At 34.2% G+C, this 16,615-nt stretch overlaps 1 protein-coding gene across 2 annotated transcripts in view; it reads left to right on the top strand.

Moving 5' to 3' along the window:
- The window catches only part of LOC131668500 (phosphatidylinositol 5-phosphate 4-kinase type-2 alpha), a 681,877-nt gene that overhangs the window by 513,326 nt on the left and 151,936 nt on the right, over positions 1 to 16,615 (top strand). For both annotated transcript variants that reach the window (XM_058942741.1, XM_058942732.1), the window contains one exon: positions 10,797 to 10,930. In XM_058942741.1, coding sequence (XP_058798724.1) covers positions 10,797 to 10,930 — 134 coding nt within the window. The remainder of the gene's footprint in view (positions 1 to 10,796; positions 10,931 to 16,615) is intronic.

Genomic DNA, 16,615 nt, shown 5'->3' with positions numbered 1-16,615 from the left:
AAGGAAGGGGAAGAATGGGAAAAAATAATAATAGGAAGCAAAGAAAAGATAGCGTGGATGATGGAGATAAAATGGAAAAGAAGAAGAAATGAAGAGAAGAAAGAAAAAGAAAAGCAAGAAGATGAAGCTACAAGACCCTAAGGAGAGACGGAAACAGAAGACACAAAAGCAAGACTCGCAGACATATCTACACACACAAACATACACGCACATACACACACATACACACAAAACACAAACATACGCGCAAACATGCACACACACACACAAGACACAAGTAACAGCAACTACACAAGCGAGAGGAAGCAGGTATTGGAGGATGAAGCAAAATGGAAAAGAAGAAGAATCGAAGAAGAGAAAGAAAAAGGTAAACTAGAAGGCAAATCATAAGATACTAAGGAAAAATAAGTGAGGTTGAGGAAAGGAAAGGCAGAGGGAGCAATAGGAAACATGAAAAAGGTGTCAAAGCCTTAATAAGGAGAAAGATAGATGAAATGATTAGCAAGAAGAAGAGCAAAAGCAAAGGAAAGGCAAAGGTGAAAAGGCAAAAGAAAGTAATAAAGGAAAAGCTGAAAAGAAAACATGCAAGAAAAAAAAAAAAAAAAAAAAAAAAAAAAACAGAAGAGCGGAAAAGGCAGATCTTGGAGAGAGAAAGAGGAAGAGAAGATTAATCAGAAGAAAAATGAGAAGAAAAGAGGAACAGGCAGGCGCAGAAGACAGGGACACAAGAATGGCAGACACACCTTCAAAGGCACATATTTATACAACACATACACACACACACGCACGCGTGCACTCACACACACACACAAAACATATACATAATCAACTACACAAACTGGATACGAGACACAAATAATAATATAAGAAATATAAACCAAATGTAACATATAAGTTGTAAATAAATAAACTAACTATTGTAACGGGGTAAAACCGTTTAATTATATTTTATTCGCGCAATTAAATCAAAGGGGCGAAAGTAATTATCTATGCTCAAAATGCGGTCTGGAGAGCATGTGAAGACAGGCGCCAGTCAACCAATAATTCTTAATAACCTATAATCAATTGAGTGGAAGCTGTAAGGTGTGAGCGAGTCAGAAAAACACTTGTTAGTAATGCGGACTAAACCTTTTATCATTCCTCAAATACTACACAAAGTCGGCCCGCGCGTTTGTTTACATCGACGCTCGCTCATCGACAACGTACAATGTCGGGACGCTCGCTGCGCTTTGTCAATATCGCTATTACATGCACGCTTCGGAAACGATACTTTATTTGTTAACCATGCAACCGCGATCGCGAGATTAAGCTGGCCAACTTACCTTGTTATTGCAGACGTACGGAGAAAACGACAGACACACTGCGCGGAATTGTTTTTGTTCGCCTTTGTCGGTCGCGAATACGCGCACGCACGGTTTCGCCCTCGATGGCGAAACCACACACACTCTGCCGATCTCCTGGAGCCTGTGTTTCCTCGCTGGCTCGGGTCTCTCCCTTAGGCTGCTGAATGGCACCTCGACGACGGCAGTCACAGCTAACTGATACTCCTGTGCGTCCTTCTTTTTAATGAGTGGGCGATAACGGCACGTAAATTGTCGGTAGCGAAAAGGAAAGCGGGCGAACACAATGATGGTCTAAGCTTCACTAGTTCGGTTTCAATCGCGCGCGTTCCGTCTGCTCGCGTGCCGAATTCCTTCGTTACATATTTCGTCCCCCCGGTAGGTGCTGCCCTCAGATGCAGCAATTAAGTTAGATTATCAGCGCTAATTTGACGTTTACAGTCACACTATATATATATATATATATATATATATATATATATATACAGGGTGAGTCATTTTAATTTCCCCAGTCTAATAACTTTTGAAACAAGCAAATTACGCAAAAATGTTTCAGACCAAAGTTGTAGGGGTTCAAGGGGGACATCTAGGGGTGACTTTGAAATTGACCTTGAGCTTGACCTTGACGGCTTTCTCAAGGTCAAGTCTATTTTTTTATTGGGAACCCCTATTTCTGACCTCGGAATCGGAAAGAGCGGGAAATTTTACATCCAGATAACATCTTTTAACATGGGTCAAAATAAACCCTTAAGGTCATGCTAAGGTCAAAACTATCCTGGAACAAGAATCGAACAATGTAAGCAAAATACGAAAAAATAACTCAGAAAAAAGTTGTAAGAGTTCAAGGGGGACTTTGAAATTGACCTTGAGCTTGACCTTGACGGCTTTCTCAAGGTCAAGTCTATTTTTTTATTGGGAACCCTTATTTCTGACCTCGGAATCGGAAAGAGCAGGAAATTTTACAGGATTTAAATTTTTTAAATTTTAAAATTTTTTAAATTTAATTTTTTTAAATTTTACGGGACTATTCTTGTTTCCGTTCCCTATCCTTTTTTATTTTTCACCGGACTGTATGATTTGTAACGGGGTATGACCGTTTAATGATTATATCGCGCGATTATATTAATTGGACACGCGTAAATCGTCAATGCTCACTACTATTCCGGGAGAGCACGAGAAAGTATGCACCAGTCAACCGATAATCGTTAATAACCTGTACTAGATTGAGTGGAAGCTATGTGAGATGAGAGAATCAATGAAAACACTTGTTAGTAAGGTAAATCGGATCTTTTATTATCCCTCAAAACTCACAAAAGGTCGGCCCGCGCGTTTGTTTACATGACGCTCGCTCATCGACAACACGCTTTGCCGGTACGCTCGCCGCTCTTTGTTACGAGAGCCATTACATGCACGCATTAAATGTTAGGATCGAGTTATTATTTGTGTAATCGCGATCGCGAAATTAAGCTGGCCAGCTTACCTTATAATTGCAGGCGATCGGAGAACAACACAAATACCTCGCACAGCACGGAACAGTTGTTTATCGTCTTTATTGTTCGCGAGTCGCGAATGCGCGCACGCACTGGTTTCGCCCTCGATGGCGAAACCTCACACAATCTCTCTCTCCCTCGATCTGGCCTCTGGCTCGTAGCTGGGTAACTCCTTGGCGGCTGCAATCCGGGATCTCCAATTATTGCTGTTTTGAAGCGTGTGGATGTCAAGGGCACGTGAATTGTCGATAGCGGTAACGAAAGCGGGCGGACGCTAGGATGATCTAGGCTTCACTAGCTCGATTTCAATCGCGCGCGTTCCGTCTGATCGCGTGCCGAATTCCTTCGTTACGTATTTTGTCCCCCCGGCAGGTGCTGCCCTCACAGGCAGCAATTAAGTTAAATAATCAGCGCTAATTTGACGTTTACCGTCACAGATTATTATTAATAAATTTTAAATATTGGAAGTTGTTGCTAATAATTTGCTATTACAAGTCTATTAAATTAATGAAACTATTTCAGTATCAATCTGATGTTCTGCAAAGAAATAAGAGTAAAAGTTAAATACATAAGGATAAATTTCATGTTCAATGAAGAATCTACTACATTTGGAAGTCGTTTAGAAAGTAATCGCAATACGTTCAGTCGTGATTTCAATTTTGAAAAAGCTTTAAATATTACTTTTGTTTTAACCATGGTTGTGTTCATTGTATCACTATCATTATTTCTTCATATTTGAATAAGAGACCTTTCTTATTGCCATCGATCATATGAAATCTAATTTGGACAATATTGCCTCTGTTTTCAGTAATATTTAATTTATATCACCTTTCTATGATCTTTGCCTTTGTTGATTTGTATTGAGGTTTTTTGAAAAAATCTTTTAAATATGGCTGATTTTACCCCAACAGAGATAGTTGATATGATTTGGATTTTAGGAGAATGTAGAGGTAATTACCGTGAAGCGTCAAGGTTGTATCGAATTCGATACCCACAAAGGCGCCATCCTGATCACCGTACCATTCATCGTCTTGAAGAAAGAGCTCGACAAGGGCATCTACGAAGAAGTCGACCAAGACATGAGTATGATGATAGAGATGCTAGGGTTTTGGTTGTCTTAGGATTGGTTCACCTAAATCCTCATATCAGCAGCCGACAAATAGAGAGAGAAACAGGAATACCTCAAAGAACCGTTATTAGAATTTTAAGAAGTAATAGATATCATCCGTATCATATTACCTTAACGCAAGCATTAAACGCTAATGATATGAGAAACAGAGTAAATTTCTGTCGGTGGGCTCTACAGATGATTTTGCAGGATCCGAATTTTTTTAATTATGTCCTTTTTTCTGATAAAGCTACGTTTCATAGTACTGGCCAATTGAATCGTCACAACAGTCATTATTGGTCTGATCAGGATCCTCACTGGTACATACCAGTCGATAATCAACATCGTTGGAGTGTAAATGTATGGTGTGGAATAGTTAATGGTCATCTCATCGGGCCATTCTTTTTTGAAGAAAACGTCAACGGCAATGCTATTTTAGAACTTTTAAGGGATCATCTCCCACTTTTACTTGAAGACGTAGATCTTGAGACTAGACGTCGAATGTGGATACAACTGGATGGTGCAGGACCGCATTTCGCTTTAATTGTACGAGAGTTTTTAAATAGAAATTTCCAACAAAGGTGGATTGGAAGAGGTGGTCCAGTTGCTTGGCCTGCACGATCACCGGACTTAACTTCCCCAGATTTCTTCCTTTGGGGATACTTAAAAAATACTGTGTTCACCGAAGCGCCCACAACAAGGGAGAATATGATAGAAAGGATTAGAGTTGCATGTAGACAAATCTCTAGAGATATCTTACTGCGCACTATTGAAAGCTTCGAACAGAGGCTCAGGCAATGCATCGACGTAAATGGTAATAATTTCGAGCAAAACCGATAGGAAATAAGTTTATTCTAGTTTCATCACGAATTGTGAGAGGCAAGGGGACTCACATTAATAAAGCACCCCAAATCGTGAGAGGCAAGGGGATTCACGTTAATAAAGCACCCCGAATCGTGAGAGGCAAGGGGACTCACGTTAATAAAGCACCCCAGAGGGAACATAATCCTATTACGTCCACGTCGTTATTCCTGGGTAGTGCTAAAGATAGGAAGTTTATGATCTTAAACATCAGCATCGTTAGTACATGGCCAGTCCCTTATTCTTTGGAAGTTTATTTAACAACGGTCATATGCGATAAAAGCTTCGCCTCGAAATGTAACAAAAATAAGGGAATTTTCAAGAATTTGACCTTTGCTTCACATTAAGAATAGAAGTACGACAAAGGTCTTCGATGCTCGTTAAACCTTTTGATGTTTGAAAGCGGCTTCAATTTCTTAAGTAAAAACTGAAATATTGTTTATGTTCTTATGAAAAAAAACTAAATAGATACTTGAACGTAAAATTTCCCGCTCTTTCTGATCCTGAGATCAGAAATAGGGGTTTCCATTAAAAAAATAGAAATGACCTTGAGAAAACCGTCAAGGTCAAGCTCAAGGTCAATTTCAAAGTCACCCCTAGATGTCCCCCTTGAACCCCTACAACTTTGGTCTGAAACATTTTTGCGTAATTTGCTTGTTTCAAAAGTTATTAGACTGGGGAAATTAAAATGACTCACCCTGTATATATATATATATATATATAGAGTACATTCTGTGTTAAACGGAACAAGGTTCTGCCCGAAATTCATGCTAATGTATGTTAATGATCTTCAGCTTAAAGTGTTTGTTAATAAACCCTTTTCATGGGGTAGTGTACCTTTTTTAAAAAAATCAAAATGACGGCTTCATATGGTTTTTGGAAATTAGGAAAAATCATGGTTTTGCGGAGAGCAAAATAAAAGAAAAAGATGCCCAATTCAATCGGATTTAGGTGAAAAAAGTCTGTTATTAGAATGCTTAAAAAGTTGAATAAGCAAGTTAGTGAAATCTAAGATGGCGCCTAAAAACCCAAAAATCGCCAAAAATTAATATAAATCGAGACTATGACTCAAAATTTTGATATTTACACTCTATAATTGACCTCCATTGCTTTAATTTGGTTACAAATTTCATATTCAGGTTTTCAGAAATAGAAAATCTAAAATGGCGGCTCGAATCGACTCAAAAATTTCATTAAAACAGAGAAAAATAGTGAAATTCAGGGGGAAATAGTCTCGGACGAATATATTCTTATGAATTTATCTGTAAATGTATGTTTTTGTTCTATACCTTGATTTTAATTTCATAAAATCATCATGGTGGATCAAAGGTGGCGCCTTCAACATAATAATCTTTGTTAATGTAGTAAATCAAGACTAGGCATCTTTTTTTTTTGTTTTGCTAACGTTTATTTGCAAAACTTTGATGTTTCCTGCTTTCCGGAAGCCATATTGAGCCGCTATTTTGAATTTTTTATAAAAGCAACACTAGCCCATGAAGAGGGTCTATTAACAAACATTTTAAGCTGAAGATCATTAAAATCCATTATCATGAATTTTGGATAGATCCTCGTTCCGTTTGATACGGAGTGTCCCATATATATATAACAGCAATGCCAAACTACTAGTCATGATTTCAAAAGCTGTGGTTTAATCTGCAATTAAATATTAATAACTTGAAACTTATTTCAGCCATAAATGAGCTTTATACTCATGATGACATTTATTCCACATGATAAAAGGTACTTGATCCTATAGTTTGAAACGATTTGACAAAAGCCTTTCTCTTTTCAGAGTTCTTAGATAAATAATTGTCCAATTTCAATCGCTCATTTTTGTTATAAAGTAACGTGTAAGTAAGAGTCTAGAACTTCCTAAATAAATACAATTTATCCTATTGGCGAAAAAAACTACCACCGCGGGCTAAGAGGCGCTTGTGTCGCTGAGACAACATGGCCGTCGATACCGTACATTGTGCAATGTATTTATATGTGAGTTTAGTGACCTTTTGTTATTAACAAAATACCGAGTAATCTGAACATGTTGTTGTTGCGTCTAGACGAGATTTGTGACTTTACGAAGGCCAAGCCATCATCACGCAATATGATTGAAGGCCAGAAAATCGTTAATTCCGGTATGATTTTTGTGTGTGGTGTAAGCTCTCGATCATCCGAGCAGATTAAGTTATACGCTCTGTGTCTACAGTCAAGTGCATTGTCATCGCCAAATCCTCACGTAATAAAGGGAACTTTATCTTTACGTAGAATGCAAAATTGTAGATTGGATGTTGATGATTCGGATGGGCTCGATGATGATCCTGTCAGTGTTAAAGTAATGAATTGCTCGTGCAAAGCCGTCACTAGTCACTCATGTAAGCACATAGTCAGAGTCTTGCTTTATTATAATAGGTAAGTAATTTTTTTCGCCGGAATTTTGATTTCTTATTATTGAGATAAAAAGTTAACAAATATTTTTACATATTCCAGAACAGACTTACATAGTTTACAATTGCTGTCACCTACTGATATGGAATGTTTATGGAATAAACATAAAAGACCATTTCTCGAACAGTTTGAAGCTCAACCTACCAAGTACTTTTGTTGTGTAAAGTCAAAGAGATTACCTGCATTGACAGAAAACGTTCAAAAGAGTATTAGAAGCAGGCTTATTGAGTGTGATGCAAGTACAGCACTTGCTAAGCATAGCTCTCGTACGTTGTCTAGTTCCAATGATAATGTGAATAAAAAAGCAGTATTTAATTATTCCGAAAATAACGTTAAGATAGTACACAATGAGGCTAGTCATTTCAAAGCACCCTCACGACGTCACCTTCAAGACATTACAAACAATAATTTTCACTTAGAACAAATAGCACTTGCTGGTGCTGAATCTGATAAGGTGGATTACACCAAGACTGTGATTGATAATGCCATGTGTTCAACTGAGTTAAATTGTATGGAAAATATAACTTATCAGTTGTCTGACTGTTGCAAAAACATTTATCAAAACAAAGTGACGTGTAAAGATATTTTAGAGACATCTATTGCTATAAGAAATAGTAAAAGCAAGTGGAAAAAGGAACGACAGTTCAGGATAACTGGTAGTAGGTGCTATAGTTTATATACGTATTCCAAAGATGATTGGCCAAAGAAGGCAGTAACGTATTTCTGGACCAAGGATTTCACAAATAAATATGTACGTCATGGCAATACATATGAAGGACCAGCAAGAAATCTATATTGCAAGAATACTAATTTGCATGTGCAAGAATGTGGTCTCATAATTTCAAAGACTGAGCCATGGCTGGCTTATTCACCTAATGGTGTAGTTATAAAAGATAACAAACCATATAAGTTATTGGAAATAAAATGTCCCTTTGAACTGGAAAATCTATGAAATGGTATTTTACTGAAAAAGCGTAAATTTTTGAAAATAACAGAAGGACAAGTCACTGTAATACAAAATCATCAGTATTATGCACAAGTCCAATTGGGAATGACTTTGTTAAATTTAAACACATGTGATTTCGTGATTTACTCTAGTATTTCTAATTCTATAAAGATTATTGAGATCGTTTATGATAAAATATATGTAGAGAATTGGTTATTGAAGTTGAAAAAAATTTATTTTGAAAAAATGTTGCATGAAATTTGCAAAAATTTGAAATGTTAATAATACGATTGTTCAAGAATGTAATTTATTTATTTTAAGTAAACTTGTATTAAATACATATTTTGAAACCAAATAGTGATACAAATTTATTTGCTATACAATGATTATAATAATTCTAATTCTACAATGATAATAATAATTATTATAATATTTTTTAATGTACAATTGAGATATTTTTCTTTTTAAAAAAACTTGTCATCAGCAATTATAGGAGAATCTAAATTAGCAAAACCACAGCAAATTATAAAAATATCATCAACATAATCGATCATATGCCAGGGAAATTTGTGATTTAATATTTGGAATAACTTTATACGTTGATTGACTCGTTCTATGTGCACTCTTGCACTAGCAATTTCTTTGTTGTCAATAGCTTCTTTCTCGGTAAATTGTTCTTTATTTTTTAAAAACGGTGGTTTTATCAAATCAATTTGCCTTTGCAGACATACATCAACAATAAGGAATCCTCTATCTATCATAACTGCATCTCTGGTGATCTCCATGCGATTTAGGGTTCCACTGTAATCAAAAATAGCCTTATCTGAAGATCTTCCACCAAATAATTCACTCACAAAAGTTATTAAACCAGCTGGTGTAACCTCAGTCATAAATTTGACAGTTAGATGGCTTTTATAATGAGAGTAAAATTTAAGTTTACATTTCAAACATTTGGGTGTCTGAATATGCACTTCAGTGCAGTCTAATACTGATATAGTCGATTTAAACTTTTCAAAACACAAAGGCATATTACGTTTTATTTCCTCCTTCGATACTTTACCAAGAACGCAGTGCAAAATTGTTGACAGTTTTTTTACTGTCTCGTAGAAGCAATTACTAATTGTAACTTCTGTCACTGCATTTTGCAAAACAGCTAATGCATGAATGATATATCTAATTTTAATTTTGCCATTGTCAAAATGATACTGTTCCGAGTACTTATCAAACTTTTTCTTTTTCTAGGATATGTCTCATCAATCAATTTAGTCAGTTCATCTAAGATCTTGAAACTTTTTATGTTGCACATGGTTTTCAAATTACTTTCAGTTTTTATATGTGATGATAGTGTGAGAATGAAATTATCGGTATTAACTTGTACACTTTTGTCTAACACGCTATTTTCTATAACCATCTTGTCTTGACTAACCGCTTCAGTGGGGTCTTGTGATTCACTTTGAATATTTAATAAATCAACTTGCTTTTGTAACTCTTCGCACCCATCATCGTGATATTCTGGCTCAACTACAACTACTTTTGAATTTTCTGGTGGAATAACAACTGCGTTCAGTACTTTGTCTATATTTGATGCATCAACAACAAACACTTCTTCGGTACTATCTTTCTCTTGAGGTGATTCATCGAGCATTCCAATATTTGTTGTACTTGTGGCTTTGTCAACTGATATAAATGATCTTGAGTCACAATTGTCTTTTTTTATACTTCTTCTAGCCTGCATAAAAATAACATTTATGATTTTGATTGTTGATACGTAATCAAGTTGGATAGCAAATTAAAACTATAATTATGATTATATACACACAGATGTTTCTGCTCTTTTAATATTTGCAGCTTCTCTTTGTTTACACTTTACTGATTGACTTCTAAGTGTTGGAAAAGCATTTTTTTTAGCACTCTACGTCCTATTTGAACCTCTGAAAATATAAAACTATTAGTTTTTCATAAAAAAATTCTATTTATAAAATTTTTTGTTATTGAGACCAAAACTAACCTGAAAAAAAATAATCTGTCGACTTGAAATGCTTAGAACAAACCAATAAATCTCCACTACAATCTTTTATACCGAAGTTTTTTAACCATACGGATCGTTTATCCACAGTCTCTGTTTTACCAAATCAATTTACGCGTTCAATTTGTACTCCACATTTTGGAACGGCATGGAAAGTCAAGTTTGTGTTTTTATTTGTAGTAGAGATACAACTTTTAGCACTACACTTATTTCTGCGTTGAGTTTTACGATTACAAGGGAAAAAATCCATTTTGATATTTTTACAATAACTAGCAATGTTTATTTTAAAGGCAAAAATTATTCATTTCTTACATACAACAACATTGACACTTGTACGGTATCGTCCGCCATGAATATTAGTTTCGCGAAAGGCCACCAGGTCTCGCATTGCAATTTTAAATTGCCAATATTGATTTATTTACGTAGGTATATGGTAATACTGTTTTGTAAATCAGAAAGAAGAAACGTCACTTGTAACATAATAACATGTTGTTTTTAAAAAATATTTTTGAATTTCACTATCAAATTTTAATATTATATTGTCTTTGATAGAAATTAGGAATTAATCTTTGCAATTGTATAGGCGTTTGTGGGGTTGGACTGGTGTAACTACACCACCAGAATCTCCTCCAGGTATATTGTTACGGGATTCCAGTCTTCAGTATGAGGATACAATCATCCCAGAGTTAGATATTTATGCAATTCCATGTTCAGAAAGTAAGTAAACTGTCACTTAATTTGAATAATAAATAATTCCACTCTGAATCAATTACAACTTCTCAGAATGGACATGTAATTTTATCCTTTATTTTTTGATCACCAGAGACGTCATCAAAAATGTCATCACGGATATTTTTTATTATTATGAAAAGAGGTATAGGGTACTTCGTAAAGCCCAGAGATACTAGTAGAAACCGCTTTTTCTCTATGTCTATAGTGATATATCATTAGATTTCTCTGAGTTCTACAATACTACTAAGAGAACAAGTACTTTTCTCAGAGTTACCTCAGGATTTAGAATTTCGAAAAATACACAGAAAGTGAAAAGGTGTTCCTTCTTCCTCACTACACTATTTAACCTGTTAACTATGGCCCTGTATTTTGTTAATGTAACATCGTATCCCGCACTGTCTTATTAATAATTCTAGGATTTTATTAACGTCGCGTTTATTCGTGTTTTGTTCATCTGTTGATATTTTTGTCCTTTAATTGGTTTTGGACCAACTACATCTCCGAGATTGTTCCTAGGTTATCTATCTTTACTGTTTTATTTTGCTGTAAATAACGTTACTACCCTCTTGGAATGAGATTTTCAATTTAATGCTATGGAAAAAGAGTAAAAATTCAGAGCAGCTGAGATTTACGAAGCCAATGATATGGTCTGCTCCTTTATGTCCAGAAAGCTGCTATTTTAGTATTTGAGATCAAAGGTTTTAAATCGAATAGACAAGTTAAAATTTGCTATGCAAACACCTCCTTAGTTGTAAGACCAAAAATAATTGAAGTCCTGGAAGAAAAAATGGATCAAATTTGAACCTATAAATGTGGTGGATGAATTTTCCGAAGAAGATGTAAATGATGACAGGGACGAGAAATATTTACCAAAAGGTGAGAAAAATACTCCTCAAATATTCAATCATGAAAAGTTGAATAATCTTATACGAAATTTTGGACTACCCAAGAGTAGGGCTTAATATTTAGGAGTACCATTGAAAAATAAAAGTTTGTTAAAAAAAGTCATATACGTAAATGTTTATCGTGATAGAGAAAAAGAGTTTCGAAAATATTTTACCAAAGATGAAGACGGCTCGTTATTTTTCTGTTCAAATATAAACGGGTTGATTGATGTATTAATATTTATAAGTAAGGATAGTGGATGGTTTTCATACATTCATCAAAATGAGATCTCAAAGTTGTTTTGCTCAATAATAATAAAATAATAAAATATATATGTACGTATTCCAATAGCACATTCAATAAAACACTAAGAGAGCTACAATAATTTACAAATAGTACTGGAGAAAATAAAATACTCCGAAACATCAATGGAAAATTTACAGTGATTTAAAAATTATAACCTTGATTCTGGGTCAACAATCGGATTTTATGAAAAATCCCTGTTTTATATGTTTGTGATATATTAAAAATAGGATAAATCACTATCTATCACTTTCAAAAAAGTGTTAATTACCGAAATTTGGTTGAAGATTTGTTGAAGAATTTCAAAAAGTTAGGTTGCTTGATTAGTTTAAAAAATGCACTTCCTACATTCACTGGTTGACTGTTTTTCTGAAAATCTTAGATATTACAGTACAGCAAAGAACAAGGAGAATAATTCGATCAAGTTATAAGTAAAATAGATAAGCGGTAGTAAGAAAGATAGAGTACGAGGGGGGGTCAATAAGTGTTTACAACATCCAAAAGATGGCGCTCGTCACGTTTAAATTATGATGTTTTTGGCAAGCAATACTACTAACTAGATATCGTACAAAGTTTCAGCTCGATTCATTAAGTTGTTTTTTTTGTGAGCGTTGGTTGAACAAAAAGTTATTGGTTTATTTGAAAAATGGAAAAAACAGAGTTTCAAGCGGTTATAAAATATTTTCATTTGAAAGGCTTTACACCAAAAGAAGTCACAGTTGAGTTGAACGCCGTTCATGGCAAGTCTGCCCCTGTGTTTAAGACTGTTTATAACTGGGTAAATGAATTTAAACGTGGTCATACAACAAGAAAAAATGAACCTCGTTCAGGACGCCCCGTAGAAGTGAGTACGCCCGAAATGGTCAACCAAAACCACGATATGGTGTTGAGTGATAGAAGATTAAAATTCCAAGAATTAGTTGAGGCCACAGGGGTATCAAAAGGTACAATCATTTCAATTTTGCATTAAAAATTGGGGATGAAAAAAATATCAGAAAGATGGGTGCCGCGTTTGCTCACTTTTGAAAACAAACGAACCGACGTAGTCACCTCTGAGGCTATTTTGGCACGCATACGTCGTAATCCGGAAGACTTTTGGCGTCGACTCGTAACTGTAGACGAAACATGGGAACTCCACTACACTCCTGAAACCAAAGAATGGATCCAAAGAAAGTCCAAACAATGGATTACCGCAGGAGAACCAGACCCAAAGAAGGCAAAGACAGTAAAGTTAGCTGGCAAGATTATGGCCACGATTTTCTGGGATGCGTATGGAATCATCTACATCAACTACTTGAAAAAGGGCCAGATGATCACTGGACAATATTATACGTCATTATTAGGTTAGCTGAAAGAAAAAATCAGAGAAAAACGTCCTCACTTAGACAAAAAAATATGCCTCTTTCTTCAAAACAATGCTCGAGTTCACACGTGTAAAGTTTCGATGGCAAAAATTAACGATTTAAAGTTCGAATTAATTGACCATCCACCATATTCGCCTGATTTGGCTTCCAGTGACTTTTTCTTATTTTCTAACCTCAAAAAATGGCTTGCCGGACAACGATTCACGTCAAATGAAGAAGTCATCGCCGAAACAAATGCCTATTTTGAGAGTTGTTAGAAATCATATTTTTCTGATGGATTAAAAAAACTGGAAGGCCGTTTAATAAAATGTATCGACCTTCAAGGAGATTACGTTAAAAAATAAAAAAAATTTACATCCCAAAACTTTTTTATCCTTCTTTTTGTAAAGACTTATTGATCTCCCCTCGTATTAACCTATTAAGGCCCACGCCAAAATTTTGTAAAATAGCATTAAACTAACTATGTCATTCATAGGCAAATCAAAAAATATACCCGTGTTTTTTTATCATTTGCAGTTAATTCTAAAAATGTATTATTTAAACAAATTACCTACAGTTATCGGTTTTTAAATCGCATTGTGTTAATTATTTCTGTAGGAAAAAGTATGAAAAAATGTATATAACATTTTTTTGTATAACTTTAATTCATTAGTGTAAATCGGCAATAAATAATAATTCCAACAGTCAAACTGCCTTCGCCAAATCCTAAGCAAAATTTACGTCCGATAGCACTGAAATAGCTATTTCATTAATAGGCAATTTAAAAAATATTTCCGTAGTTTTTTTGTCATTTACAATTGCTTTTAAAAATTATTTAAACAAATTACCTTAACCTTTTTATTGCGGCAATCGATTCTATGGGAAAAGTGCGGAAAACATTTTTATACCATTTTTTAAGACTTCAATTATTCATAACAAATCTATTTTTCCATCTAATGCACTCAATCATCAAGATGCATCACTTACTATCGGTTAAAAAATATTAGACCTCTTACTTTCGGAACATGCAACTCTGCAATAAAGTCGTATAGTGATATAAAAAAATAACGTTAAGCTTTTCGCTTTACGCGTAAATTGGTTTATCAGCGGTCGGTCTAGCTTAATTAGCAAAGTTATAAAAACGATCGGAAGATAAAAAACACGAAATTTTAAGCAATTTTTACGAGGTCAATTTCAGAAAACTATCGTTTTTATCTAAAAAGAATAGAACATTGTAAAAAATACTTTGCTTGTAGCTTAAAGCTTCTTCAATGCAATTGCTAAATAATTTGGAAAAAAAACATTTAGTTTATTTATAAAGTTCAATTTTTAAAAAAATTATTTTTCTAGTGACTTCTTCGATTGGTGTCGGACTTGGTACAAATTACACAGCTTCACAGGAAAAAAAATTGTTATTCGAAATACAAGCACATGATATCTATACATTTTCGAGGTCGCTGAATCCAATTTTGAAGTCCGTTTGATCTATTTAGCTCTAGTTTAAGGTCAAATCAAGGTCAAATTCAGAGAAAGCACTGCAAATAAAATATACTAGTATATTTACATGTTTTTGAAGTCACTAAATCCGAATCTGAGGTTCGTTTCACCCGATTAGCTGTGGTTAAGGGTTAGATCAAAGTCAAATTCAGAGTTCATTGCAAATGAAGTAGAAAAATATACCTACATCTTTTTGTGATCCATAATCACAATAATAAAACATCTTTCTTATTTAATTTTTTCTGCTATATGGCACTCATTTATCATAAAACGATCTTAGAAGTGGTTTTCTTTTGCGTTTCACGCCTATTTTCTCTACTTCTCTATTCAAGTTCTAGCAGAAATCTGCCATCATATTAACATTCCATCGTTCTTGATATCATCTTTCTATCTCTTTGATATCTTGGTGGAATTTCTCTTCTTGTTCTTCACTGTGAGCACCTAAGTTGATTGGGAAGTAGTCAACGAAACAATCAAGAAAATGTAATTTCAAGTTTATATTGCAGTTTAATGCTCCGAAATTTTTAACCATTTCAGCTACTATTTCTTTATAGTTTTAACTTTTTCTATTACCCAGGAAATCTGTTACAGATCTTTTAAAACTATTCCATGCAGCTTTTTCTTTATCATTCATATATTTAATAAAATCATCACCTCTGAGCATTTTTCTAATTGATGGACCATCAAAAATGCTTTCTTTCAATTTTGTTTCAAATAGTTTTGAAAATTGTTGTTTTAATTACTCGTAACATTTTTCTTCTTTTTCTTTATATAGAGCTTTAATTAATTACTTCATTAGGCCTAATTTAATATGTGGGGGTAAGAACAGTATTTTTTTAGAATCCACCAGAACTTTACGGATTACATTCTTCGAATTAATCTAAAGTGAAGTCCTTTGAGTTCACGACTATCTCACTCACGTAATAAACAAGAATACTAGGTATTTTTGTCTCTTCTTGACGTTTTTACAACTTTACTAATAAAGCAAGATTGACCACTAACTATCAATTGATGCGAAAAACGAAGTTTTAACGCTCTTTTTTCTATATCATTGTGCAATTTTTTTTGCAGAGTTACATACTCGGAATGTAAATTTAATCATTTTTTAACTAACAGTAGGTGACCATTGGTATCATTGTTTCAAAAACTCAATGTTTGATAGCTATTTTTCATGACAAATCAAAATTGAATAAAAAAATATTATGTTACATAGATCAGTCGAATATAAAAATGTTTGTTACAAGAGAAAAATAAATTTAAAAAACTACGTTTTTTATGCTCGTTAACCTATTAACGCCGAAAAAGCCAAAAATCTTAACTTTACTTTGCGTTTATTTTTGAAGTATTTAAACATCAAAAATATGTCTAAAAATGACGCACTTTATATTTTTGGGGTCGCTCTACAAGATTCTAAAGTCAAAATGATGATTAGATTTCAAGAAAAAAAATATTGCGGATTTTCTGGATTTTCCAAAAAGTCGAAAATTGTCTAAAAAAATCTGAAAAAATTTGAGAGTATTTCTTGGACTCTTTTATTCCTAGAAATTTTTCGCGAAAGTCTTTAGTTTTCGGGAAAAACGCTTCTGAAGTTAAAAAAGAAATTTCTACTTTGCCGCCATTTTGAGACGTACATTTTGGAATT

Source organism: Phymastichus coffea, unplaced genomic scaffold (genome assembly GCF_024137745.1).
Source record: "Phymastichus coffea isolate CEN01 unplaced genomic scaffold, Cenicafe_Pcof_1.1 PCOF00006, whole genome shotgun sequence".
Lineage (NCBI taxonomy): Eukaryota > Metazoa > Arthropoda > Insecta > Hymenoptera > Eulophidae > Phymastichus > Phymastichus coffea.
This window is presented reverse-complemented; position numbering and strand designations above follow the sequence as displayed.